This window comes from Rhinatrema bivittatum, chromosome 2, assembly GCF_901001135.1.
Source record: "Rhinatrema bivittatum chromosome 2, aRhiBiv1.1, whole genome shotgun sequence".
Classification (NCBI taxonomy): Eukaryota; Metazoa; Chordata; class Amphibia; order Gymnophiona; family Rhinatrematidae; genus Rhinatrema; species Rhinatrema bivittatum.
In genome coordinates, this window is record NC_042616.1 from 594569145 (window position 1) to 594595190 (window position 26046).

At 43.4% G+C, this 26046-nt stretch overlaps 1 protein-coding gene across 1 annotated transcript in view; it reads right to left on the reverse strand.

The window, feature by feature from the left end:
* Window positions 1-10392: 10392 nt before the first annotated feature.
* Window positions 10393-26046, reverse strand: part of USP14 (ubiquitin specific peptidase 14) — a 166679-nt gene continuing 151025 nt past the window's right edge. The window contains exons 15-17 of the mRNA XM_029591100.1: window positions 13261-13368; window positions 10994-11171; window positions 10393-10734 (exon numbers count right to left, since the gene is read on the reverse strand). Of these exons, the coding sequence (XP_029446960.1) occupies window positions 11026-11171; window positions 13261-13368 (254 nt within the window). The 3' untranslated portion in view covers window positions 10393-10734; window positions 10994-11025. The remainder of the gene's footprint in view (window positions 10735-10993; window positions 11172-13260; window positions 13369-26046) is intronic.

Genomic DNA, 26046 nt, shown 5'->3' on the forward strand with positions numbered 1-26046 from the left:
CAAATTTGTCTCAAGGGATGCTGCGGAGCTCCAGAGTAACCTTCTCGAATGATTGTAGTTCCGATGCATTTGTCTGACATTATCACGACCCATCTTTGGTATAAGAGGGCAAGTCGACCCCCTATCTTCTCGGATGGGACATCTAAAGCAAATCTCACAAGAATGCCCTTTAAAGGATTTCTCTTTTTGGAAGCGAATTGGAGAAGTTAGCCAGCAAATGGGGCGAATCCACAGTGCCTCCTGTGGATGGGTTGGCCCATTCTCATTGTGGAGCACAGCTGGAGCCTGCTCCGGGTCTGTCGGTTCCGAAAGGGCTGGGGCCTTCCAGAGGGATGAGGTGCTTGAAACTGAGTTCCTGTAGGGTCTAAAGCACTGCAAGCCTCTGCCCTTGGTTCTTCTGGGGGAGGGACGCTGAGATCTTTTATTCCTATCTTCCGGTAGCTGAGGCACTGGGGATTCGCCTCATTTGCTGGCTAACTTCTCCAATTCGCTTCTGAAAGAGATCCTTTAAAGGGCATTCTTGTGAGATTTGCTTTAGCTGTCCCATCTGCAGACCAATTCCGTAGCCATAGTTGTCTTCTGGCTGCCACTACCGAGGCTACGCCCGTGGCTGAGGTGCGCACCAGGTCTGAGCTTGCATCCGTCAGGAAGACTGCTGCAGGTTCCATCATCTCACCAGTATAAGTTCCAGAGTTATTTGCCTCTCTCGAGAAGAGCAAGCAGGAATGTGCCACCAGTGCGCAGCAGGAAGCAATCTGCAGTGTCATTGCTGTTGCGGCAAAGGCCTGCTTAAGGATGGATTCCAGTCTGTCTTGAGTATCCTTCAATGCAGCCCCTCCCTCAACAGGAATCATTCGCTTTGAGACGACAGAGACCATAGTGTCCACTTTCGGGAAACGCAGGCGTTCCTTGGTCACTGGCTCTAGAGGGTATAGAGCTTCCAAGGCCCAACCCTCTTTGAAGCTGGCCTCTGGGGCATCCCACTCCAGGTCAATCAGTTCCTGGATGGCTTCCATCATTGGAAAGTAGCATGAGGCCTTACGAAGGGACACCAAGATGGGGTTCTTCTTTGGTTCCACCATAGGGTCCATGCCTGGAATACCCAGCGTCTGGGAAACAAGGGCTGGTAATTCGTCCTTGTGGAAGAAGCAAAATCATGGTTCGGTATGGTTCCATTCCTGGAGGGATTTCTCCTTCTTCCAGGGAGTCACCCTCATCATCTGAGGGGTTTGGGTCCCTGTCAGGGAAGTTCTTGGTTAGGTGAGGCATGTCTCGAGGCATTCGAGTAGGGGCGGGAGGATCTTGTGTTTCTGGCAGGGTTTGAACCCGGGGCACGGCCAGGGCTGATTGCGCCTGAACAAAGGCTTGGAGGCTCTGGAAAAATTCCAACCAGGAGAAGGTCCCTGGGTCCATGTTAATCCCAGGGGGAGTCGGAATAGGGGCCCCAGAGGTGCCCTCCTGTGGAGAAGCCATCTCGGAGTGGGATAGATCCGGGAGAGCTATTGTCTGTAGTTCTGGAACCATCTCCTGAAGTAAGGGACCAGGTTTTGGTTCCCCCTGGGCTTCTTCGCAATGTTGACATAGGCAGGACTCCAGTTCAGGCTGCACCACCCTTATGTGGCAGGCTGTGCATAGAGAGTGCAGGTGCCATTGCCTGCAGCTTCAATACACGTGTGTAGCTGTAAATGAGGCTGAGTGCATAGTTGTGTGCATGGGGTGTGCTCACTTATGTGCACGACTCAGTTGTGCACGCGGTTATGCGTGCAGCGGCTGACCGGCCTGCTCCGCATGTACCGCCGATCGAGAAGGGAAGATGGCACTGACGACCCCCACGTGTAAGATGGCGCCCCCAAGGGTCTCCACATGTGGAGACCCTCGCACCGGATCAGGGCCTAGTCCAACCCAGTTGGGGAATGGGTGCTCTCTCAATTCTGTATAATGAAGGACTTCTGTATGCTTTTTCCCCAATTCCACTCATAAACCGAGACAATTCAAAATTTGAGAAGGGGAACAATTATTCCAATAACCCCTTTTTGGCATCGAGATTTGGTTTCTGTGACTACAAAGCTGGCTGTTCAGCATCCAGTAGGATTGCATATATTCTCATCCGTGGTTACTTGATGCTATGGAATTGTCTATACATCTACCTTCAATCTTTGCCTCTATGGATGATTAAAGTCAAATAGCAACTTCTCTGCAGTAGCCTAATGAAGTGAATGAAGTTTTGCTCTAGCAAAAGATCTTACAACTTCAAATGGAGAAGGTTTAAAGACCTACTCTGATTAAAGATTAACTATCAGAGTTTCTCAGTGTTATAACAGCATACAATGCAAATTCAGAATTCTTCTCTCTCACCAACCTATTGTGGCTTCACTCATGTGAAATCACCACTAAAAGAGTTTGAGATATGTGGGTCTTGTTCAGCTAATGAAGCCACCATTCAAACCTCTAGTAAAGGCAGAACTAAAGTTCTTTTCTTGCAAACATTTCTAATAGCAGTTAGTTCCACTAGAAGAATAAGTGAATTACAAGCATTAGTTTCCTACTTTCAATCTTCAATTATTTCACAATAGAGTAGCTTTAAAAACTCATCCTAAATTTCATTTAAATCATTATCATTCCAGCTTTCTTCCCAAGACCACATACCACATAAGGACATACAGGCTTCATTCATTGGACTGCGGGATAGTTTTACTCTATTTAAAAAAAGGACAGAATCCTTCAGAAGTACTCTCAACTTTTCATCTGTTTTAACTTTCCACTTAAGAAAAGCCTCCAACTTAGATCTCAGATTAAATTATTTTATAATCAGGTCAGCGCTTTCAAACTAAAGTAAAAACCCATCAAGTCAGGGCTATATCAGTTACTTTAGCCAATCTTTGCTCTGCATTCACACATCTGCAAGACTGTCATTTGGTCTTCCAGTCATACCTTTACTGCCGAAAAATGCCTCACATCAAGACAGCAGTTTTGGCCAGGCACTTCTAAGATGACCAATTGATTTTGTCAACTCTTCCCTCCAGCCTCTGGCATAAATACAGGTTACATATTCCATTGATTACATAAAAGCCTAATAAACACCCTCAGCTTGGAAGTCCTTTCTTGTGTATCTGAGCTCTTGTCCTGCTTGTCCACAAAGAAACCCAAGCTACTCACTCGTAACACAAGTTCTCTATGGACGGCAAGACAGTTCAGCCACCCAGATCATTCCACTCCCTCCCCCCTAGAGTTGAAGTTTAGCTTGCTACAAAGCCCAAGGAAACTCATGGAAATGTCTGAGAATGCTCAGAAATAAAGTTTTTCTGAGCTATGAGAAAGCTTTTCCATCACCCCACTAATGTGGCTGATCTCCCCTGCTGTCTATAGTGAACACCTGTTACAGAGGGGCAGCATAGTTTTCTCTACACCAGTACTTTTTTTTTTTTTTTTTACTTTTTTGTCATGCTTTTTGATAATCATGTAAATCCCCTTTGAATGCCATCTAATGATATACATAAAAGTCAAACAAATGATTGATTTGTTTGGGGTATTTTGGCCTGGCAGTTTCTTCTGTCTTTAGCCTCTCTGCTGAATCAGAACCACCAGCCTGTTGACCTACAGTGCCATGAGTGTTTATTTCACAACTTTCCCTTATTTTGCATCTCATTCCCTTCTAAACCAGCCATCACAGTGCCAGAGACCACAAACTACAGTAAATATGGTCCTTAGTTGTTGCTATTGGGATAAGTGCCTCCCCAGCCAACAGGGTCTAAACCCTGCCACTGTAGCATCCCCAGTCCTGGCCTATACAGGAGGCAGACTAGTTCCTACGCATGGCCACATGCAACACTTGGCAATGAGTTGGCCCAACTAAATGTTTTCACATACTGAAGCCCATTCTATTTTTTAACCTTCAAGCAGGTTGCTCCAGGTGTGAAACATTACCTATCTATATAGACAAAGATAGGACAATTTAAAATCTGCCAAATACTTTTGTAATTATAATTTTGTTCATTTTGGATACATAGAATATAATCTAACATGCTAGGTGGTACTTATTTACTCTCTGTCATATACCATTTATAATTTCTTAGAGGAGTCAGATTAATAAAACTATTGTTTTTCTTATTCAGGTGTGGCCTGGATTGGCCACTGTTGGAAACAGGATGCTGGGCTCAATGGACCCTTGGTCTCTCCCAGTATGGCATTTTCTTATGTTTCTAATTAACATCACTTCCTGTAGCACCAATTGCTCTTGAGATCTCAGGTCCCCTGCTCAGTTTGACATCAATGCAGCATCAAAATTCAAAGGGGTATGGCTGCAAACAATTGAAGATATGAATGCTCCTTTTCTGAATCAAGGCTAGAAGATATTTGTTTCCTTTTTTATTTTACATTTTGAATTTAACATTTCAAGATAACATCTTAATCAGCAATTGTTTGTTTCCAATGTCAAAAGTACATTTTAAGCAATGTGAACTAAAGGTAAAGGAACATAAATCTCGACATTGATGGGGAAACAGTTGTTATATTGCAAACTGGACATGTTTATAACCTGAAGCAATTTCTAACAATTTCCTGAGTTCAGCTCAGTCAGAGAACTGCACTGCAAGACTCCCAGTTTAGTGTGAATGATATGCAGGCTTCTGAACTGTTTAATGTTAGTAAGAGGCTGGGACTACAACTAACTTTTTTTACTGGCTTCCCAGTGTTCACAATTTAAAAAAAAAAAATTGCCTGACATCTACATGCATTCCCAGCTACTGATTCCAGTCAGATTTACTGGATAAAGTGAAGTTGCTTACTGTTCTCCAAGGAGAGCAGAACAAATCAGCCACAAGTGGGCGACATTGTCTGATGCCACAGACAGGGAAAAAAAATGCTCTCAGTTTAGAATGAAAAGTCTTATTGAGCATGTACAGGATATGAGCCACCTTAAGTCATTCATAAGCTGAATTTCAACTTTGGGTGAGGTGGGTGGAATTGTTCTTCTGGACAAGCAGAAACAAAGTCAAACAAGTAAAAATTGAGTAGGAAAAGAAATCACCACAGAAGGAACCTGTTTATGAGAAGGTGGTGGTGGTCATGGCCATCCTTGTGGTACCACCCAAGTGGACTGAAGCATAAAAAGACATGATGGGGAAACTTACCCTATGCCTGGTCCCAATGCTATGCCATTTGTAATGTCTGATTCTGAGCTATTCCGATGCCTCTGTTCATTTAAATTTGTTATAATCCACCTTGAGACCAACTTTAGGAAAAGGAGGAATATCAACTGTCTATAAATAAATAGGCAATTAGGGATTCTCAAGCTAAGATTGCATAATTTATTTTTTCTTAGGTAGTGTAACCCATTAGAGGAAGGAGGGAAGCTGAAGGTTTTTTTTTTGTTTTTTTTTAAGAGCTGCTTGGTCAACTATCATTTCAGGAATCATGGTGCAAGCAGTAGTGTTTAGTAAAAGTATGAACGGAATCCTAGTAGCAGCCCTATAAATGTCTTGAATGGAGACTTCACTCATATGAGCTAGAGGTCGCAGTGGCTCTTACTTGGTGTGCTCTCACCTTTTGTGGATGAGGAACTCTTGCTTTGTAGAAGCAGTAAGATACACTAACATAGCCATGATGAAAGCATCTAATTTTTAACTGGACAGCTTTTGTGTGTTGATGTCATATGAAAAATTGAAATTTTCTAAATGGCTTTGCTCTCTAAATATAATAGCAAAGCTGTTCTGGAGATCAGTGTATGAAGAAACTGCTCAGCTAAAGGAGTGAACTTTGGAGAGAATGTTGGAAGACTGACTGATTTAAATGAAATAAATACACTGTTAGGCAGGAATTTTGGGCAAGTTATCACAATAAATTTACAAGGAAAATTTGAGGATAGATTGTCAGTACCTGAAGCTCACTTACTCTGTGTGCTGATAGTGCTACAAGGAACAAAATCTTCCAAGTAAGCCACTTAATACCAGTGATTGCTAAAGATTTGAATGGAGATTATCAGCTACAAAAGAATTACAGTAAGCTCCCATTGAGCAGGTGGAGCCTTAATTGGAGGCTTCAAATGAAACAATCCCTTCATAATATTGAAAGATGAGATATAGGTAAGCTTTCTGAACAATAATGGTGCATTGCAATTGCAGTCAAATGAATTCTGAGTTTGACTTCAAACCAGAATTGGAAAGATGTACGATATTGAAATGACTACATTTAACATTTTAATAGATTTGACAGGGGAACACAAAGAAGAGAATTGTTTCCATTTGAAATTATAAGAGCATCTGTAGTGGATTTTTTTACCACTAGTATAACTTTTTTCACTTTAAAAAGAAATTGTAAGGGCATTACTACATTGCTCTCAATATCCACCCTGTAAAAGCTCGAGAATGAAAGCTTGGATGAAGAGAGCCTTTGAACTGAGTTAGGAGACTGGGAAAGATTGGAAGGTGAACAGGTGGAGCCACCGCTAACCTTTGAAGCCATGGAAACCTATTTGTCTTGGCCAGAAGGGGGCTATGACCATCATTTTCCCTGTGTTGCTTTGAAACCTGAATAGTCTTTTGAGATGAGAATTGATGAAAAAGCATACTAGGGGCTTTGTTCCATTGAATGAGGTGAGTCGATGCAAAGATGACATGAATAGGCCCCTATGAGGCATTCCTCACATTCAAAAGAATATTCTGAAGAATGGTGTGATGAAGTGACCACTTATGAGGTTAAAAGGCGATGACAGTGTCTGCTAGAAGTTTGTCCTTATCTAGAAGATAAATGACAGACAGTGCAATGTTGCTCTGGGCTGCCAAGTTCCAGATCTTGACTGCTTCTCTGCATAATTTTGCAGAACAGTGCCTCCTTGCTTACTCGTGTAAATCATCACTACTTGATTGTATGTTTGAATTCTAACTATTGAGTGTTCTATCCAACTTTTGAAAACTTGGAGAGCATTGAAAAATGCTCTTAGTTTTAAAACGATTGATGTGGCATTTGGCTTCTTGAGCTGATCAAGTTCCCCGAGAACAAATGTTATTTAGATAAGCACCCCCAACCATAAGGTAATGCATTCATGGTTATTACATGTTTGAATCTTCAGTGGGTGGCATGAAAGGCTGCAAACAAGATTTGATGGCTTTGTCCTTCATTTTATTGAGTGTATTAGATCTTTTGAAATTTGTATTCTTTGGGATAATGGATGAAGGTTCTGGCTCCAATAAAATTTGAGTTGCCACTGCACTTCTCATGTGCAATATTGCAAATGATATAAAACGTACTGACTATATGCCCTAGCATTTGCATAAAGAATTTTGCTGTCACTATTGGACAACTTGAAACAGTGTGAACTATTTTGATCAGGCTGTGCATTCTTTGGAGTGGAACAAAAGCTTTCCCTAGATTGTTTAACTGAGCACCTATAAAACCCCAATGACTGGGATTGACATGAGATTTTTCCAGATTGACTATGAATCCTAGTATCCTTAGTTTCCTGAGGTTACCTTTAATCATTGTTTGGAACATGTAGGTTGCTGGTTTAGGGACAATAACTTGGTTTTAAATGTCACAAAATGGACCTTGCCTATGTCAAATGATTTAGGATTATTCACTTTGGACAGAGAAAAGATACATCTATGTTCTGAATCTAGTAATTTAGGGATGGTGTTGGATTCGAGGTTGACTTATGGCACAAGTAAAAAAGTATTTAAAAAACTTAAAAATTACAAATGTTACATCCATTGAAGCAAATTCTCAGTTTGTTAGTAATTTTAAGCCATATTCTGTGTACAATTTGATTACTGTAACTCGTATGGAGGATTACATAAATATTTATTGTTTATATTACAGTTTATTCAAAATGCCACTGTTAGGTTAACTTTTGACTTAAAGTATGGTGACAGTATTTCTTCACATTTGATAAAATTGCATTGGCTTCCAGTCAAACAGAGGGTGAAGTTTAGGTTGTAAACTTTAGTTCACAAGTCTTTGTATACCGAGTATTTTTTTGTTTGAAGAACAAGATAACCTCTTATGTGCCAACTGGCCCACTATGCTCTGCCTCTCAGCATTTATTAGTAGTCCCATTTATTTTATCTGTAAAATTAATTGAAATCAGATCTAGAGTTTTTTTTCTGCATTGGGCTGTGAAGTTTGGAATTCTATTCCTATTGAAATTCACATATCTGACTATATGAAATTTTGAAAGGCACTGAAAATTTTCCTTTTAGATGCTTTACTTAACGAGTTTGTATGCCTATTTTTGAACTATGTATCTTTCAGTATGTTGGTTAGCCACATTGGTGCTTTGCGACGTGGAATATAAATCTGTGAAATAAAGTGGTGAGAACAAAGAGCATGTTTCTGAATTGAGAGTAAAATCTGCTCAATACTAACCAATCACCTAAATAAGGAAACACTAGAATATTCTTTGAGATATGCTGCTACTACTGATGGGCATTTGGTAAGTACTCTTGAGTGTGGCAGCTAGCCTAAAGGGATAGCAATTGTTCCTCAGAGCAAATCGAAGGAACTTCTTGTGGAATTTGTTAATAGGGAAATGGAGATAAGTATATATCTAAGTTATTAGCTGGTTATCTGTTTCTAAATGTGGGAGAATAGTACTAAGAAGTTCATTTTGAACTTTACCTCTTGAAATAAGTACTAATTCCGAGGTCTAGAATTGGGCAAACACCTCCTACTTTCGGGGAACGAGGAAATATCTGGAAAAAAATTGTCATAATTATGGGATATGTTGTATTGTTTGATCTTGTAGCAATAATTAACTGCTTCTATAGAATGACTAACTGATAATGAAGTAATGATAATGGAGTACGAGTTTGGAAACTGAGACGATAACCTGTCTTGATAGTGTTTAGGCTCCACTGAGTAGCTGTAGTAGCAGCCTAGTGGTTACAGCAGTGGGCCGAGAGCCAGGGTTCAAATTCCACTGCCATTCCTTGTGACCTTAGGCAAGCCACTTCACCCTCTATTTCCTCAGGTACAAACTTATAGGTTCATTCTTTATTGTGCTATGTGGCAGTATTATTAAAGTTAGGGGAAGGGGAGGAGTGTGGGCAGGGTTTGGGCAGAGTTATCTCCCAGCAGCACTGCGGGTGATAATGTTTTTCACATTATCGCTGGCAGCACCGTGGGAAATAACTACACCTTTTCCCGTGGCGCTAAGGCAGCGATAGTGTGCAGTGTAGCTGCAGCAAAACCGTACCACCGTGATGTGGCCGCCTGCCCACTATCACCACTCTGCCCCTTTTTTTTTTTTTTTGTGCAAAACATTCTGCTATAACAGAATAATGAATCCAGGGATTAGATTAAGAGTCCTCTGAGGATAGGGAAATACTAATAGTACCTGAATATAATCTGCTCTGAAGTAGCTGAAAGGCTGAATAAATCAAATAAATGGACACTAGGGAAAGAAAATTTGAGGCTCTCCTCCCACTGGAAGGGATCTATAAAACTAGTAGTCAAAACCCCAGAGTTTTCAGATAACTGGTGAATTTGTTTATGTTGAGGCCGGTATCTGTTTCAAGGGGGGGAGTCTATTGAGAATTCGCTTTGCCTATTTATTAATGGTTTGCCTTTTGGTATTTTTTTTTCATGAAAATGTTCTGAAACCAATTTCCCTGAGGATTCTATTACAATTTGTTAGGATGTTAGGGGTGGATAAGGGGATTGTCTGCACCTCCCTACTCAGATCACACAAGCTTTGAATTACATATCCTCCTGCCATGCAAGTGACCCTTCCTTAATCTCAAAATTCTCACATAGGACTCTGTCAACCACTACTTATGTAATGAAACCAGACTGTAAACACAAAATGGGGAAAAAGCTCAAAAAATTCCATGTTGTGATCCAGGAGTTTTATTTTCTTGCAGATTGGTATCAAGAAACAAGCACCAGTTCAGTAACATCCAAATAATGACACTGACTGAAATCACTGATGATTTTCTGGGCCATATCAATTTTACAATCCCCTCTTATACACTGAAGGTTGTGATGCAGGTAAATATTAAAAAAAAAACTTCCAGAAAAACAGCAGTCAGATTCCCTGCTATTTCCACCAATTCCTTAAAACAGAATCAGCATAAAACCAACCATTTTCATTATAGGACAAAAGTCAAATATGTGTCTTGGTTCAGACAGAACTGAAGTGACAGCCATGAATCACATTTGATTGTTTGTCCTGCAGGAGCATGTACCCTGAGTTAATTGTTTGGGGGTCTCCTGAAGTACCTGAATTATTGTATAGAAAGCATATGCAGTTTGCCATACCTGCTTCTTTAACTGCATTAGCAGCAGCACAAATGTATTCCAAGCACCTATTAGCAGATCTAGCTACAACAGGCCAAAATCTCTAGAACACTGAAGATTTAAAAACGATCGTTGAGAAGGAAAAAGTACACACACATTTTGTTGTTGATCACAATTTATTTTAAAGTCATGAAATGCCAGCAACAGAATAGACCAAGTCAGCAGGTCGTGCTGGACAAATACTTGATTGTGGCTGAATGTTTCTGTGGGCTATGGGTAGCAGCACTGAGTTACAATGAGGCAACGACTTCACCTCTACCTTCCTGGCAAACCAGTCAGATAAGGCAAAGGATGGCAAAGTACTCTGGTATAAACCATGCAAGAGGAACAACACATGGTGCAAGAACAGGTGTGCAATAAATAATTGGTTACCAAATTAAGGTGAATAATTATTGTTTAAAGTGCCCTCATGGCACAAGATGGTCCTTGCTGGGCAGCTCCATTCTAAAAGGGGGAAAAAAAAAAAATTATTGCAATAAATTTCCTTATTTAGACTGTGCTGGTTACTAATATGTGGCAGTAGCACAACTCAGCAATGCCATGTCTTATTTCTGATTGTTCCAAGGAGCAGGTATAAGCCAATTAAAATTTTTCCTGTATCCTTCTGCTCCATGTGCAGAGAGTTTTATTGAACATACTACATATCCTTATCTAACCTGTCAGGGGTTTAGAAACTAGTAAATGAAGCACATTTATGTCACACCTAGGCAGAGATGGAAAAAGGAGATGGTGTGGTCATTGTTCAGTTTCAACTACTTCAATTCGGCGAGGCCCATACAGTAGAACGTAGGCTATATGCCAGTCTCCTCCACCAGATAACCTCAAAATATCTTCTGGGGTAACTGTGCTGACTTTGTCATCATCAAATTTGATCCATTCATCTACAAAAACAAAACACAAGGAGGGAATGAGTAGAAAAGTAATTTATTGCCAAATGCAGAATCACAAAGATGCCTCTTTTGCCCTAGTAAATTTAATGCTCATGAAGTTTGCTTGGATTCACAGTTACTAGAAACCCAAGTCCTCCACTTATTCATAAAACAAAGACAGTAGCATTGCAGGCATCCACACACTACCCTACCCTGAGTATATGAAGGTGGTACAGACTATACTCATGTACAATGATCCCTCTGTCAGCTATCTGCCAATTCAGGCAAAATGTTATGATGTGGGAACTGGACTAAACTTGCCAACTAATTTCACACTGGCTACGACGAGCTTTCAGATGACAAAGTTTTAGTTACTACTGTCCTAAGCAACATTTGAGCCTGGGACATAGAGGAAAAATGGCACAGGGTAACACAGCCTATGACACAAGCTACAATATATCCTCAAAGGCATTTGCAATGTCTTTTTATTCATCTTAACACTGTTTTCCTTGCAGGGGCAAAACTTCAGAAGACTTCTAGCTCTTCCATCATCAATAATGTGTACAAATTAATTTTGTTTTTTTATGTTTTCATGTGTAAGAAAAAGTCTTCATGGTAATAAAAATATTTTGATGGTATTACAAAAATCAGGTTCTTAAACTCCAAAACACAAAACTCCTAGCCATTTTAAGTTGCTTAGGTACTTAGATAATTTACCAATGCTTCATTTACAAATAAGAGAAAACAATTAAGCTGGGACAGCCTTCCCCCTCCTGTTTGTTCTGCCAGGAGCAGAGCAGGAGAGGACACGGCTTGCTGTCAGGTACAAGAAAGAAGACACACAAATTGCCTTGATAGGATAATTAAAATAAAATGAAATCCTGTAGTTGCCTGCTGAGAAAGGAAACTACAAAACTGAAGATTGCGATAGGTAATATTCTTCTATGCTGCTGGTGACAAATCCATGCTTTTTGCCTGCACAAAGTTATAACTTGTATCTATTTGCTCTTAAATATAAATGCACTTTGGGGATTTACAGGTGGTTTACCTAAAACAGGCTAGCATGATTTAAAAGAATCAAAATGGGAGCAATATGTGGAAGAGAGGAAATTCTTAAATCCTTTCCAAGTACGGAAAATGGATAATTTTTTATATGACTTCCTATCTTAAAATATAGCATGTATCTGCCAAAATCTAAATTATATTATGTAAGCATACAAAAATGTTTTACCCTGCATTGATATTGTAAAATCTAATCACTATTAAACTCAGTCATATTTTTTCTTTTTAACTGAATAAGAATCCTCATGTATTATATTAACATTTTAAATAGCAATGATAATCAAAAGTATACACCTGTTATAGCACAATGGGGCCAATGCAATACAGTGTACAGCGGCTAGCATGCATGGATTTGTATGCGCGTCCATAACCCCCAAAGTAATATGGAGATTAGTGCATCCAAATCACTGCATAGCTAGTAGGGCTCATCACAATTAAATTCCATGTAGAAGAGGCTATTAGCTAATCCCCGTGATGCAAAAAGTTTCCAACGTAGCCAATGCGCCCATTGTAATGCGGCAAATATTACGCCAGCTAAGGACTGGCGTAAAGGCATGCCATGCTCAAGGGCGCATTGACAAAAAGAAAAATCCTGCTTTCTGTGATTCCTCCTAATAGTATTATTGCGATAATAAGTAGAAGGAACCAAAGAAAAATTCTGGGTGCCCAATACACACTCTCAAGATACACGGTCCAGGCTTGTAGAGTGAGCATCTAGTTTTCCCAACCCGCACTGACAGCTATCTCTCCTGTGCGCCTGATGAAGAGGCATCACTAGGGATGCACAATTTTCCCTAGCACCTCCTTTTTAGCGCAGCCCCTAATTTAAATATTGCATCACACACCCGAGAGAGGTGGCTGGGTGCACATTAGGAAAACAGGCACTCAACACTGAGCATCTGTTTTCTGCGCACAAATACTGCATCAGTCCCAATGTGTGTGAAGAAGAATTAGCGAGTTAACACATGTGGCCTTTCATGGGGAAGTAAAGTATGCAAGAAATACTATGAGGACAAAAACTCAGATTTAGTAAGGGTACCTTGTTTCCTTTTAACCCAGGATACATAATGCCCAGAGGAGCTTGATCTGCCCTGATGTGTCAGCACTGCTTGCAGTTCATAGTAACCAGAGTTATTGGAGCCAATATCTGAAGAGAAAATATTGCAACAAATAAATATTTATTCCAATAAAGGTACATGGAAAAAGAGCAGTTGCTTACCTGTAACATGTTTTCTCCTAGGACAGCAGGATGTTAGTACTCACATGTGGGTAACATCATCCGATGGAGCCCAGCACAGAAAACTTTTGTGAAAGTTTCTAGAAACTTTGGCCAGCAAACGGAGCATGCCCAGACTGCTATCTGTGCGTCCATGTGAGGTCCCCCTTCAGCCTTGTAACATAGCAAAGCAGACGAGCGAAAAAATAAAAAAAACTGAAGGTGAACCCAACATCGTGGGGAGGCGGGCAGGATTCCTGAGGGCTAACATCCTGCTGTCCTCGGAGAATATCTGTTACAGGTAAGCAACTGCACTTTCTCCTAGGACAAGCAGGATGGCAGTGCTCACATGTGGGTGTTTACAGAGCTCCAGACCGCCCCTTTCAACCAGAGAGATCAACAGCAGCCGAACAAGGTGCCAACGGGCACAACACGAATGTGGCACTGTGGGGAAACAGGAGGCGGTCTGGTCCCTCAAGGAGCATGAGTGAAGAGAGTTGGTTCAAGTCTGGAAGAGGTTGCGCAGGACGGACTGACCAAAGGCTATCCCTGTCAAGGCAGTAGTGGGCTGCAAATGTATGGAGAGAACTCCAGGTCGCAGCCTGGCAAATTTCAGCAACTGGGACCATACGCATATTGGCCACTGGCACTGCCATGGCCTGCACAGAGTGATTCACTCTGCTGGCCAGCTAGAGGCCTGCCTGTATATTGCAGAAGGCAATGCAATCTGCCAGCCAGTTCGATAGGGTTTGCTTACCTACCGCTGCCCCCCAGCCTGTTGGGGGTCAAAAGACACGAAGAGCTGGGTGGACTGTCCAGGGCTCGCTATGCGGTCTAGGTAAAAGGCTAGTGCCCATTTACAGTCCAGGGTATGGAGAGCACATTCCCCCGAGTGGGAATGTGGCCTCGGAAAGAAGGTGGGTAGAACGATTTGACTGATTGATGTGGAAAATCAGTCACCACCTTGGGCAAGAATTTAGGATGCATTCGCAGTACCACACGGTCGTGGAAGAACTTCGTGTATGGTGCGTACGTAACCAGGGCCTGAAGCTCACTGACCCGGAGAGCGGAAGTGATCTCAACCAGGAATATGACTTTCCAGGTGAGGAACATCAGACCACAGGACTGCAGGGGCTCAAAAGGGAGGTTGCATCAGTCTCGCCAAGGCATGTTGATGTCCCAGGATGCTGCTGGAGGCCAAAAAGGGGGCTTCAATTGGAGAAGACCCCACATGAAATGGCCAACTAGGGGCTAGATCGAAACGGGCACACCAGCGACACCTCGGTGGTACGCATTGACAGCGCTGAAGTGTACTCTGACAGAACTGGTCTGTAGTCCAGCAACCGGGGAGAGGGCATGAGAAAGGGTCCAACCCATGCCCATTGCACCAGATGGAAAAGAGTTTCCACTCTGAGGTGCAGGACTTCCTAGTCGGAGGTTTCCGGGATTCGATCAGGACCCAGGGAAACAGTCCAAAAGCTGTAATGGCTGGAGGATCATGCACTCAACATACAAGTTGTGAGGGCTAGCGCCCAGAGGTTCGGTGGCGCAGAGTGCATTGGCTTTATGATATGGCACCATCCCAAACGAGATGGGCGCATGCACTGACAGGTCCTGGAGGAGCGGGAACCAAACCTGCTGAGGCCAGGAAGGTGCAATGAGAATCAGACTCCACATCCTCCTGAAGCTTAGACAGTCTTCGAGAGAAGCGGGAGAGGTGGGTACGCATACAGGAGGGCCCTGACTCCAGTGAAGGGAGAAGGCATCTCAGGCTGGATGGTCGTTCCCAGCTATTAGGGAGCAGAACGTGCTCACCTTGTGATTGAGAGGGGAGGTGAACAGGTCCACATCGGTCATACACCAGTGGCAGAATAATTCGGCCGCTACTACAGGGACCACTCGTCTGGCTGGAAGGACAGGCTGAGGCGGTCTGCCAACATGTTAAGGTGACCTGGCAGGTAGGTCGCTCACAGATACATCCCTTGGGAGAGGGCCCAGTTCCAGACCTGCAGTGCGCCTCCTGGCAGAGGAGGAGCGAGCCTGTACTGCCCTGCTTGTAGATGTACCACATTGAGACCTGGTTGACCATCCTGATCAGAACTTCCTTGGATGACAAGTGATCCCGAAATGCCCACAGGGCGTACCGCATCGCCTGAAGCTCCTGAAAGTTTATCTGGCAACATGCTTCTTTGGCGGTCCAAAGGCTTTGAGTGTGTAGGTTGTTCTTGTGGGCTCCCCATCCTTGAGGAGAAGCATCAGTGGTGATGATCACCTGGGGTGGCATGGGCTGGAAGGGAAGTCCGCGTTCTAGATTGGAGAGGGCTTCCCACCAAGCCAGGGATAGCTTGAGAGGGTCCGTAACAGTGATCGGAGCCTCTAGATCCTAGGATGCTTGCTGCCACTGAGACTGCAAGGCCCACTGAGGGGTCTACATGTGGAGGCGGGCTAAGGATGTCACATGGATGAAGGCCGCCATGTGACCCAGCAGGCGGAGAAGGAGACTGGCTGACACTCTCCCGCTGTTGCAGATGAAGGTGGCCAGCGAGGAAAAGGCAACCGCCCGATCCTTGGGCAAGAAAGCTTTTGCTTGTGCTGTGTCCAACCTGGCGCCTATGAAGTCCAGCTGCAGGGATGGACAGAGGTGTGACTTGGGGAAGTTGATAATGAACCCCAGAGTCTGTAGGTCTGAACTGTCAGGGCCAGAGCTTGCAATGCTCCAGAGAGGGAGTCGCTCCTAACCAGCCAATCGTCCAGGTATGGGAACACATGGACCGAGCGACGCCTAAAGTAGGCAGCCACCACCACCAAGCATTTGGTGAAGATGTGGGGGCCTGATGCTAGCCCAAAACGCAGCACTCTGTATTGAAAATGTGCATTCCCCACCACAAAGCGGAGGTACTTCCTGTGGTTGGGACAATTGCAATGTGTGTGTATGCCTCCTTCAGGTCGAGGGAGCAGAGCCAGTCTCCTCTTTGGAGGAAGGGGACCAGAATGTCCAGGGAGACCATCTTGAATTTTTCTCTTACGAGAAACTTGTTCAGTGCCTAGAGGTTGAGGATGGGGCGCAAGTCGCCATTCCTTTTTGGGATGAGAACCTTAAGTAGAGCCCTTGGCCCTGCTGTCTGCAAGGGACCAGTTCCACTGTGCCTGCTGCAAGGAGGGTGGAGAGTTCTGTTTGCAGAATAACCAAATGGGTGGATGAACCCCACGATGGACATGGGGGAGAGGTCTCCAGGAGCCAGTTGAAGTGCAGACGGTACCCCTAGCATATGATGGAAAGGACCCAGCGGTCTGACGTGATCCCTTCCCAGCGCCAGGCAAAGCTGAGGAGCTTGCCACCGACCGGGAGGATTCGGGTGCCAGGGGAACCGCCAGCTGACTCGTGCTCCCTCGCCACCAGTCAAAATCCCGTGGCTGGGGTTTGCTGGGCCGCCAATTGGGGGTCTGGGTGCTTGTTGCGACTCCAAGCAGCCGGAGGGTAATACTTCCTTTGATGGTAGAAGGGCTTACGAGAGCCTTGCCTGGAGGATTTCCTGGCTGAGGAAGGCCCTTCTGAGGGACTAGCGGATAGCTGCTGGAGGGTGTCATGATGGTCCTTCAGCTGTGCCATCGCATCCCGGACCTTGTCCTCGAACAAGTTTTCGCCTTTACAGGGGAGATCGGCGAGCCTGTCCTGGCCGGAGGTCTGAGGGCCTGAGCCAAGCCATCCGTCTGGCGCCGTTGCCCACGGTGGATAAGCAGGCTGCAGTTTCAAAAACATCATAGGTAGAGCGCATCTCATGTTTCCCTGCTTCTAGACCCAGCGAGGCAATGGCAGCAAGCGCTTCCTGCTGTTGCTGGGGAAGGCCCTCTGCAAAATCCTGGACTCGCTTCCAGAGATTGCGGTTATATTGTGTAATGTAGAGTTGTATCTACATGAGTTGCAATGATACAACTCATGTAGAGTTGTATCATTGCAATGCGGGCGACCAGCATGGTGCCTTGGAAGATCTTCCTCCCTATGACATCAAGCTCCCTATGCTCACGTCCATAAGAACATAAGAAATTGCCATGCTGGGACAGACCAAGGGTCCATCAAGCCCAGCATCCTGTTTCCAACAGAGGCCAAAAACCAGGCCACAAGAACCTGGCAATTACCCAAACACTAAGAAGAACCCATGCTACTGATGCAATTAATAGCAGTGGCTATTCCCTAAGTATAATTGATTAATAGCCATTAATGGACTTCTCCTCCAAGAACTTATCCAAACCTTTTTTGAACCCAGCTACACTAACTGCAGGAGAGGAGGCAGGAGAGGAGGCATGGGTGTGGGAGCACCAGGTTTTTTGGGGTTTGTTTTTTTTTTAAAGCGGATTCCACTACCACTGACTGGTGGGGTTGCTGCCTCCTCTCGAACCCCAGGGCCTGTTGCACCAAGTATGTGGCATTGGCCTTTCTGTTAACTGGGGAAATGGAAATGGGGTGCTCCCACATATGGAGGAGAAGTTCCTTAAAAATATTGTGGATCGAAACTGCCACAATCTCTTTAGGAGTGTCAATGAACTGGAGCACTTCCAGCATCTTATGGCACGCATCCTCCTCCATAAGGAGATGAAAGGGGATGGTCTCAGCCATAGCCCTAACAAACCCCAAATACAACAGGTCCTCAGATGGTGACCGGTGCTGCTCCTCTGGGGTCAAAGTGTCAGAGAACTCTGAGGACAAGACTGTGGAATCATCACCCCAAGGGTCATAAGGACCCTCTTCCTCACTTGAGTCAGGACGCTGGGGGCGAGGGCTGTGAGAGGCATCGACCCTGGGCACCGATGGATCCCTCTGTATCGAGGGGGTCATCAGCTGTGGCAAGCCAGGCGGCCTGGCAGCGGCTTGGAACTGTGGGCTAGGCATGGCCTTATCCTTCTTTGAGGACCCGGGGATCAGGAACGCGCCAGTGGAGGGCAACTGTGGCCGATGGGGCATCGAAGGCCCCTTGGGCACCGGCTGCATCAGTAGGGTGCCAAGAAGGATGCCCAGATGCTCCAGCAGGGGTGCCAACATCGATGGCAGAGGCTTGGGCACCGGTATGAGGGGCCAGTGGCGCTGGTATCAAAGCCTTGCAGCGCTTTAAGCACTGCCAATTGCAACCTGCGGTCCAACTCCTGGAAATCCTGAGTGATCGGGACTGATGGAGGTGGAAAGAGGTGTTGCCGGCTCATCCTTGAGTCCCTGAGGTGGCACAGCACCTGGCACCGGTGGGGAATGCCTTGGGCTACTGGGGGCTCCAGAGGATGGGGCCTCCAGTGGCCAGTGCCATTTTGATGGCGGCTTGGCAGCTGCCGATGCCGCTCTGGAACAGTGTCGAGATGGTGACTGGTGCCAATGCTTCCGATATCACTTCCGATGCTCGGTCCGGTCTTTCCCCGGCACCGAGGAGGTCGATGACATCAAGGTATGGGGGAGGGGAGAGACCACTGAGGATCGATCTCCCTCTCCCTGATCCTTGGGGGTGCCAGAGGGACCGCGAGAGGTAGATCCCACAGACACCCATGGACATTGTGCGAGGCTCCCAGACAGGATGCAAACCTCATGCGGATCCATAATGGACATAGTCCACAGGCATTGGGGAAAACCGGTCGATGCCATGAAAAAGACCCAGCGTGTGGTCGATAGCCAATGGGCATCGGGAGGTGGAGAGTCGGGAATCAACTGCAAGATCGAGAAAAAGCTGAAAAGAACCTACCGTACTGCGAAGAGGAACCAGACGAGGATTAGAAAGTAACTCGAAGAAAATCGAGAAAAGAATTGAAAAAAAGTGGAGCTCCTTGGACCGCGAGGCAACTGCATCGCGAAAAAGAAGAAACTGAAGGGGGACCATGTGTAGATAGTAGCAGACTGGGCTTGCTCAGTCTGCTGGCCAAAGTATCTAGAAACTGACAAAAGTTTTCCGTGCCGGGCTCCAGCAGATGATGTCACCCACATGTGAGGACTACCATCCTGCTTGTCCTAGGAGAAAGCATAATTGCTTACATAAACATTTAAATTATCAAACATCAAAACAATACAGTAAAACAGTTAAAAGCCTAGCCACAAAATTAAAAATAAATCAAAATATATATTACATCAAACATCATGCAGGTTGCAATTTAACACTTCTGCGCTCAAATCTCTTACATCCAAACTCTCAGCTGATACATTAACCATTTCCAAAGGCTTCCAAAAATAAAAGAGCCTTAATCTGCTTCTGCTTGCAATAGATTTTATCTGATATTAAATCCAAGCATTCCATAGACTCGTGCCTATAATAGAGAAGGCTCAAGAATGTGTTCTGACTAGTTTGTATTCCATAATAGAAGGGATATTAAAGTTATTGTGTGATCTTAAGCTTCTAGTAGGTGTATACCTAAAAAGTAACCCAAATAGGGTGGACTCTGGTCAGAAGTGCCTTAAAAACCAATACCAGAACTTTAAATTTAATTCTTTGCCGAGTTGGTAACCAATGTAATTTAAGGCCGGTGTAATATGCTTGCCATACTGCACAGGTAAGATAAGGCGAGCAGCAGCATTTTGAAGAAGTCTGAATTGCCTTTAGATGATGTTTATGTAAACAGATAACCAAAGAATTGCAAAAATCAATCATTGTCAGCAAAAAATGCTTGAATTACATTTTTAAAGTCAGCCATAGGTAAAAATCTAGATGATGCAATAAACATAACTTTTAAAAAACAGCTCACGTAAGCTTATGAATGAGATATGCAGGTAAATTGAACAAATAAAAACCTAGATTGCAAACTGAATCATCAAATGGAACAGAAACCTTTATGGATGGTAGAACAATCCAGTCACACAAGTGGGTGACATCACTGCACAGTACCAAAATGGAATGTGCTCTCCTAGAGCTCAGAAAGGCCTAGATGTCTTTTTGAGCATGTGTGGGCAGTCCTGTACAGTCTTCTGCATGTGAGCCTCCTCAGTTCCTTATCTAGCTAAGCTTCAACTCCACGGAAGGAGGGTGGGATTACATGGCTGGTTTGTTCTACTGTCCAGATAAGCAACTTTGCTTTCTCTATGGGCAAGCAGGACAATCCCAGCCACACAAGTAGGGACTCCCCCAAGGTGAAGGTTGTAGTAAGACATATGAAGTTATTGGACTCTGAGGAATTGCAACCCAGTAAACAAGGAAGGAGGAAGAGCTGAAGCTGTTAAACAATATTCTTAATACTGATTGACCAAAACTAGCAGTGTGGGAGTCCTTCCTTGAGACAGTGTAAAGGTATGTAGAGAGGACCAACTAACTGCTTTGCAGATATCTTGAATTCAGGCTGAATGGCGATAAGCTGCTGAAGCTATAATTACTCACTTAATGGGCTTTAACTTTGGCAATAAAATGCTTTCTAGAATGTGCAGTCTGAGAGCCATGTATGTAGAGTTTGCTTGTTTCGCTGGTAAACCTCGATTAGCTACATTGTAAATAAAAGAATTGAGGAGATTTCCTGAAGACCTTGCATCTTTCCAAATAAAACAAAGCTATTCTACAGTTCAAGATGTGAAAAGCTTGTTCAGCTTTGCTTAAATGAGGTTTTGGAAAGAAAGTCTGCAGAATGATGGATTGATTCAGATTGAACTGAGAAACAACCTTTGGCAATAACTTTGGGTGGGTTCTCAAGACTACTCTTAAATACCTGTCTGTAAGGAACATGGATCACTAGAGCTGATACACATTTACTCTGCATGCTGAAATCACTGATACTAAAATTAACACATTTTAAGATAGAAACTCGAGATCTACAGATGCTAAAGGGCAAAAGGTGACTTCATTAATCTAGATAGGACTATACTGAGGACCTTTTTAATAATAGTAGTAGGATCTCTAATTGGATAACGAAGATGATAGACACCTTTGAATTTTACTACCATAGGATGGTGAAAAACTGGCTGACCTTAGAAATGGTGATATGTGCATCAATAGCACTTACATGAACTTAGTATTCAACCTTAATTCTGAAAGACTAAGAACATACTGAAACAAAGTGGAAATGGAGCAGTCAAATGAATCTATGTCTTGTTTAGCATTCCAAATGGAAAATCTTCTCTATTTATAGTTATAAGAACATTTAGTAGATGGTTTTCTTGTTGCTAAAATAACTTCTTTTATCTTGCAGGGAAGGCAGTGCTTGCATTAGTCTGCTTTCAATGTTGAAGCTGTCAGGGCTATGGACTGAAGATTGGGGTGAGGAAGTAATTTGGACAGTGTTAATAATGTTGGAGATATTTGGAGACACATGGGTGGAACCATAGCAAACCTCTAGAGCCTTGGAAACCAAGTTGTAGCCACAAGGGGCTGAAGTGAATCATAGGGCCTTTGTTCTTCAATTTAACAAGGGTCTGATATGAGAGGAAAAAGAAGAAATGCATACAGAAGATTCTTCTTCCATGGAATGGCAAATGTGTCTAGTTCTAGGGCATCTAGAGCTGGTCTCTGAGCAATAGAGTGGTTTGAAAGAGCTGTGGTGTTCCCTAATATTGTAAAACAGAATACACTAGGCTTTGGTGGAGAAACTACTCATTGAAGACAATGGCTCAAAGAGTCAGCTACTGTTAAGGATAGATCATATTCATGGCAGCAAAAAGAATCACATTGAGAAGTATTTTCATTATATTTGCACAATTCCATATCGTGTATGCTTCTTTGCTAAATTTTTCAGATCCCATGCCTCCTTACTTATGTAAAATATGGCTACCCAAATGTATACATTTGCACCCTTCTTATGCACTTCTCAAATACAAGGAGAACTTTGAAAATTGCTCTTATCTTTAGAAGATTTATGTGACAGTGCCAGTTCTTGGATAGATCCCTTGTGAGGAAATGGTGTTGAGATGGGCTCCCTGGACTCAGTGGATGCATCCGTGGTTAGTATATGCTGCAGCTGTTAAGACTGAAAACTTTGGCCACAAAGAAGATGTGAAAATTGGGTTCACCAAGGTAGGGAACGAATGAATGGTTTGGTAATCTTTATTCTGAAAGTCACTGGCTGAGTATGCTGGCACCAACATTACCGGAGGACGGGGAGAAAAGACGCTGAACTTATACAACTAAGGCCCCATGAGGAAGGTGTTTTACCGAAACACGGACCATGTCGGGCAACCTGTCAATAATACCTCAAGGCACTAAGACAAAGTGTTTCTTCACGATGAAGCTAAGTAGCTGAAATATTATATATATGATATACATGAGAATGACAATTGAAGCATACTTAAAAATGATTATGTTAAAAGAAGAGAAATATAATAATTTTCATATCAGATTTTATTCTCACAAAATGGTGCATTGACAGAATGGCGGCAAAGGAAAATATTTGAATGACCAATTATACAAAGTCCCGCACACAATGGCGAAGTGATTGTGCAAATATTGCACTATTAATAGCCTAGTATGAGGTCATTTAAATAACAAAAAAAATTTTTTTGACTTAATCACATTGGGAAATAGAGGTACTTTTGTCTTCCAGTATTACCTATTATGTCTATGACAAATACCTCGCTTTGAAAGCTGTGAGAAGTTTGGACATTAGAATACCAATAAATCTCAAACACAATAATGGCTGCCATATGATCTAACACCCTCATGAAAGTGCTAGCTGATACTGAGACTTGGTTGGACAATTGGTGAATTATATGTATTGGATTTTCCATCCTTTGCACAGGAAGAAAAGCTTTCCCTTGTTATGTCTAGGAAGCTTCTATGAATTCCAGCTGTGTGGGAATTAAATGGGACTTTGCTATGAAACCCAACAAGTGAAGGGTGTTGTGTATAGGAATAGCATTTTTTGCTTCCAGTAAGGATCTGCTTAATATTAGCCAATCATTTAGATATGGAAAGACTAGTATATTCTTTCAAATATGCACTGCTACTACTTCCAGGCATTTTATGAATATTCTAGGTCAGCGGTTCTCAACCTTTTCTTTATCAGGACACACCAGAGAGATAATGCTCACGTGTGCGACACACTGAACACATGACCGTCATGGAACTAAATGTAAACATATACTCTGCATCCACAGGAATCTCCCGCTCCCTAACGAGTGCAGAGTAGAACTAAGACATTTCCCTGTACAACTCACCATATAAAAAAAAAAAAAAAAAAAAAAAGATAGTTATAATTTCAACAATAGCATCACAAACTCTCTCTTCTACCAAGTGCATTGTAAAACACAAAACCTGGAAAAAACAAACAAACCCTACTCTGTCCATGTTTATTCAACCTGCCATACCAAAGGAACACTAACTCCAAGAAATGAAACAGCATTAGTCCTACCCATGAAAAAGCAGTTCACAACCAGTGCAAATATAATGTTGAGAAAATACAACAAATAAGACTGATACAAATCCCTACATGCTAGTAAAATGCCTCATCTCAGTCACACACATACAAGACCTACCTTTGCCTAATATAGAATAAAATATCACAAATTACAAATATGGAAACAGAAACTGGTATGGAAACATCAAGACCATCTGCATGCAGTGCAAAATTGGAGAACAAGAAACAAATATCTCCTCCTATACTAAGAAAAGTTCAAAAATAGAAGAAATGCATATTCTCAGTACCGGCATATGGCTCTTGTAGCCCTTCACTCTGCTCCATGCCCCCATCACCCCTCACTTCTCCCAACTCAATCGTCCCTTCACATGTTCATATCCCTGTCCAACATTTCCGACACCCCCCCACCCCAGAATCATCTTCCCTGTACCCGCCTCTCTCCCCTGCTCAACTCTCCCTGCCCTTCCCCTCTCCCCTTCCCAACATACCTCTGACCACCTATTTCCCATCCCTTCAGGCTCAGCATCCCCTGACCTCTCCCTCTCCCCCAATCCAGCAGGCCCCACACCTCCATCTCTCCCTCCACTTCCATCTCTCCTCCCTGCACAGCAGCCCCAGCCCCTTCGTCCTCCACTTCAACCTACCCAGCAACCCCAACCTCCTTTCCACCACCCCTTCCTACCCAGCAAACTCCTGACTCCCTATCTCCCAAAGTCTTCCTACCCAGCACATTCCCCTCTCCTCCTGGTTCTCAGTCAGCATAAAAGCCTTCAGTCGAATCCAGAGTCTCCCTCCCACTTTACCAACAGCAGATGAGGGCAAGATGCACTGAGGAGAGGAAGATGAGGCAACAGCAGTGGAAGTCTGCAGTGGATCTATAGAGCATGCATCTCTCTCTCTCGTGCACCTGCTTTCATGTCCAGGCCCCAAGGGGTGAAGAGAGCATCAGCAGCCTCACTACCAGGCCAGGCAAAGGAAGATAAAGTTGGTGTCCTGCCGGATCCATATGAACAGGAGTTGGTGATCTCTCACTCTGATCTGGGTGAAAGAGAAGGGAATAACCTCCCACTGTGCCAGGAAGAGAAGGAAGCAAGAGCAGCTTCCTTTCATACCCAATAAAGGAGAAATCAGCCTACACCCGTCCAGACTGATGAGGAAATGGCAGCCTTCTGCTGGGTCTGCAACACACCTTCCGTGACCCCGTGACACACTAGTGTGTCCCAACACACCTGTTGAGAACCACTGCTCTAGGTGTTAATAGGCAAAATGGTAGGCCTCTGTACTGATAATGATCTCCACATATCACAAACTGCAGATATTTTAAGGTGTAGTAAGCATGTAAGCAAAGCTGTCAACCATTTTCCAGTATCTAGATGAGGAAGAATGGTGCCTAGGAAATTCATCTTGAACTTTTCTTTAAGAAACCTGTTTAAAATCCATAAGTCCTGAATGGGACAAAGGTCTCCTGATTTTTTGGGAATCAAAGTATCTAGAATGGAACCCTGTTCTCCTTTCTGGGAATATTTGTATTTATAAAATTTCTTATATATCCCCTATAAAGACAGCTAGGCTAGGCAGTTTACAATAATAAGCACATAAAAAACAGCTGACACCAAAATTCAAATACCATGATGCATCTAATCATAAGCAAAACAAAATATAAAATCAACACATAAAAGTAAGACAGATACCTTAAGGTCAGGAAAAAGTGTTTGAAAAGATGTTTTCAATTTTTTCTTAAAGAGACAGTAATCTAATCTCCAACTCATTAGGCAGACCATTCCATAAGGTGGGTCCCCATTCAAAAAAAAAAAGGCCCACATGGGTAACCTATTTTATACTTTTCGGGGGAACCCACAGCACTGTTTCTATGGCATTTGCTGCCAATAGGGAGGTTATTTCTTCATTTAGTATGTAAAGTTGATCTAAAGGTACTGGATGAGTACGTGGAAGACTAACAGGAGGAAGTTTCTGAAAATTCAAATCTTCTTACATTATTCTCAGAACCCAACTGTCTGTGGCAATAAGTGATCATGGAATGTGAAAAAGTTGCAGTCTCTATCCCTGCCCCCCACTCCCTCACTGGAAGAGTGCAGAGGCAGACTATAGGAATAACTAGGATAGTGAAAACTAAGGACCAGACTTTTGAGTGACTGCTTGGTGGATCTCTATGGAGTCTGTTCCCTTGGACATGCTCGTTTTTGCTTTTGCTGTTGTATAGCTGCAGTCTTTGCCTGTAATAAGGGTAGAACAGAGACCTTCAAGCAGGCGTAGCAATATTGATTTCTACAAGGCTGACACTGGAACTTT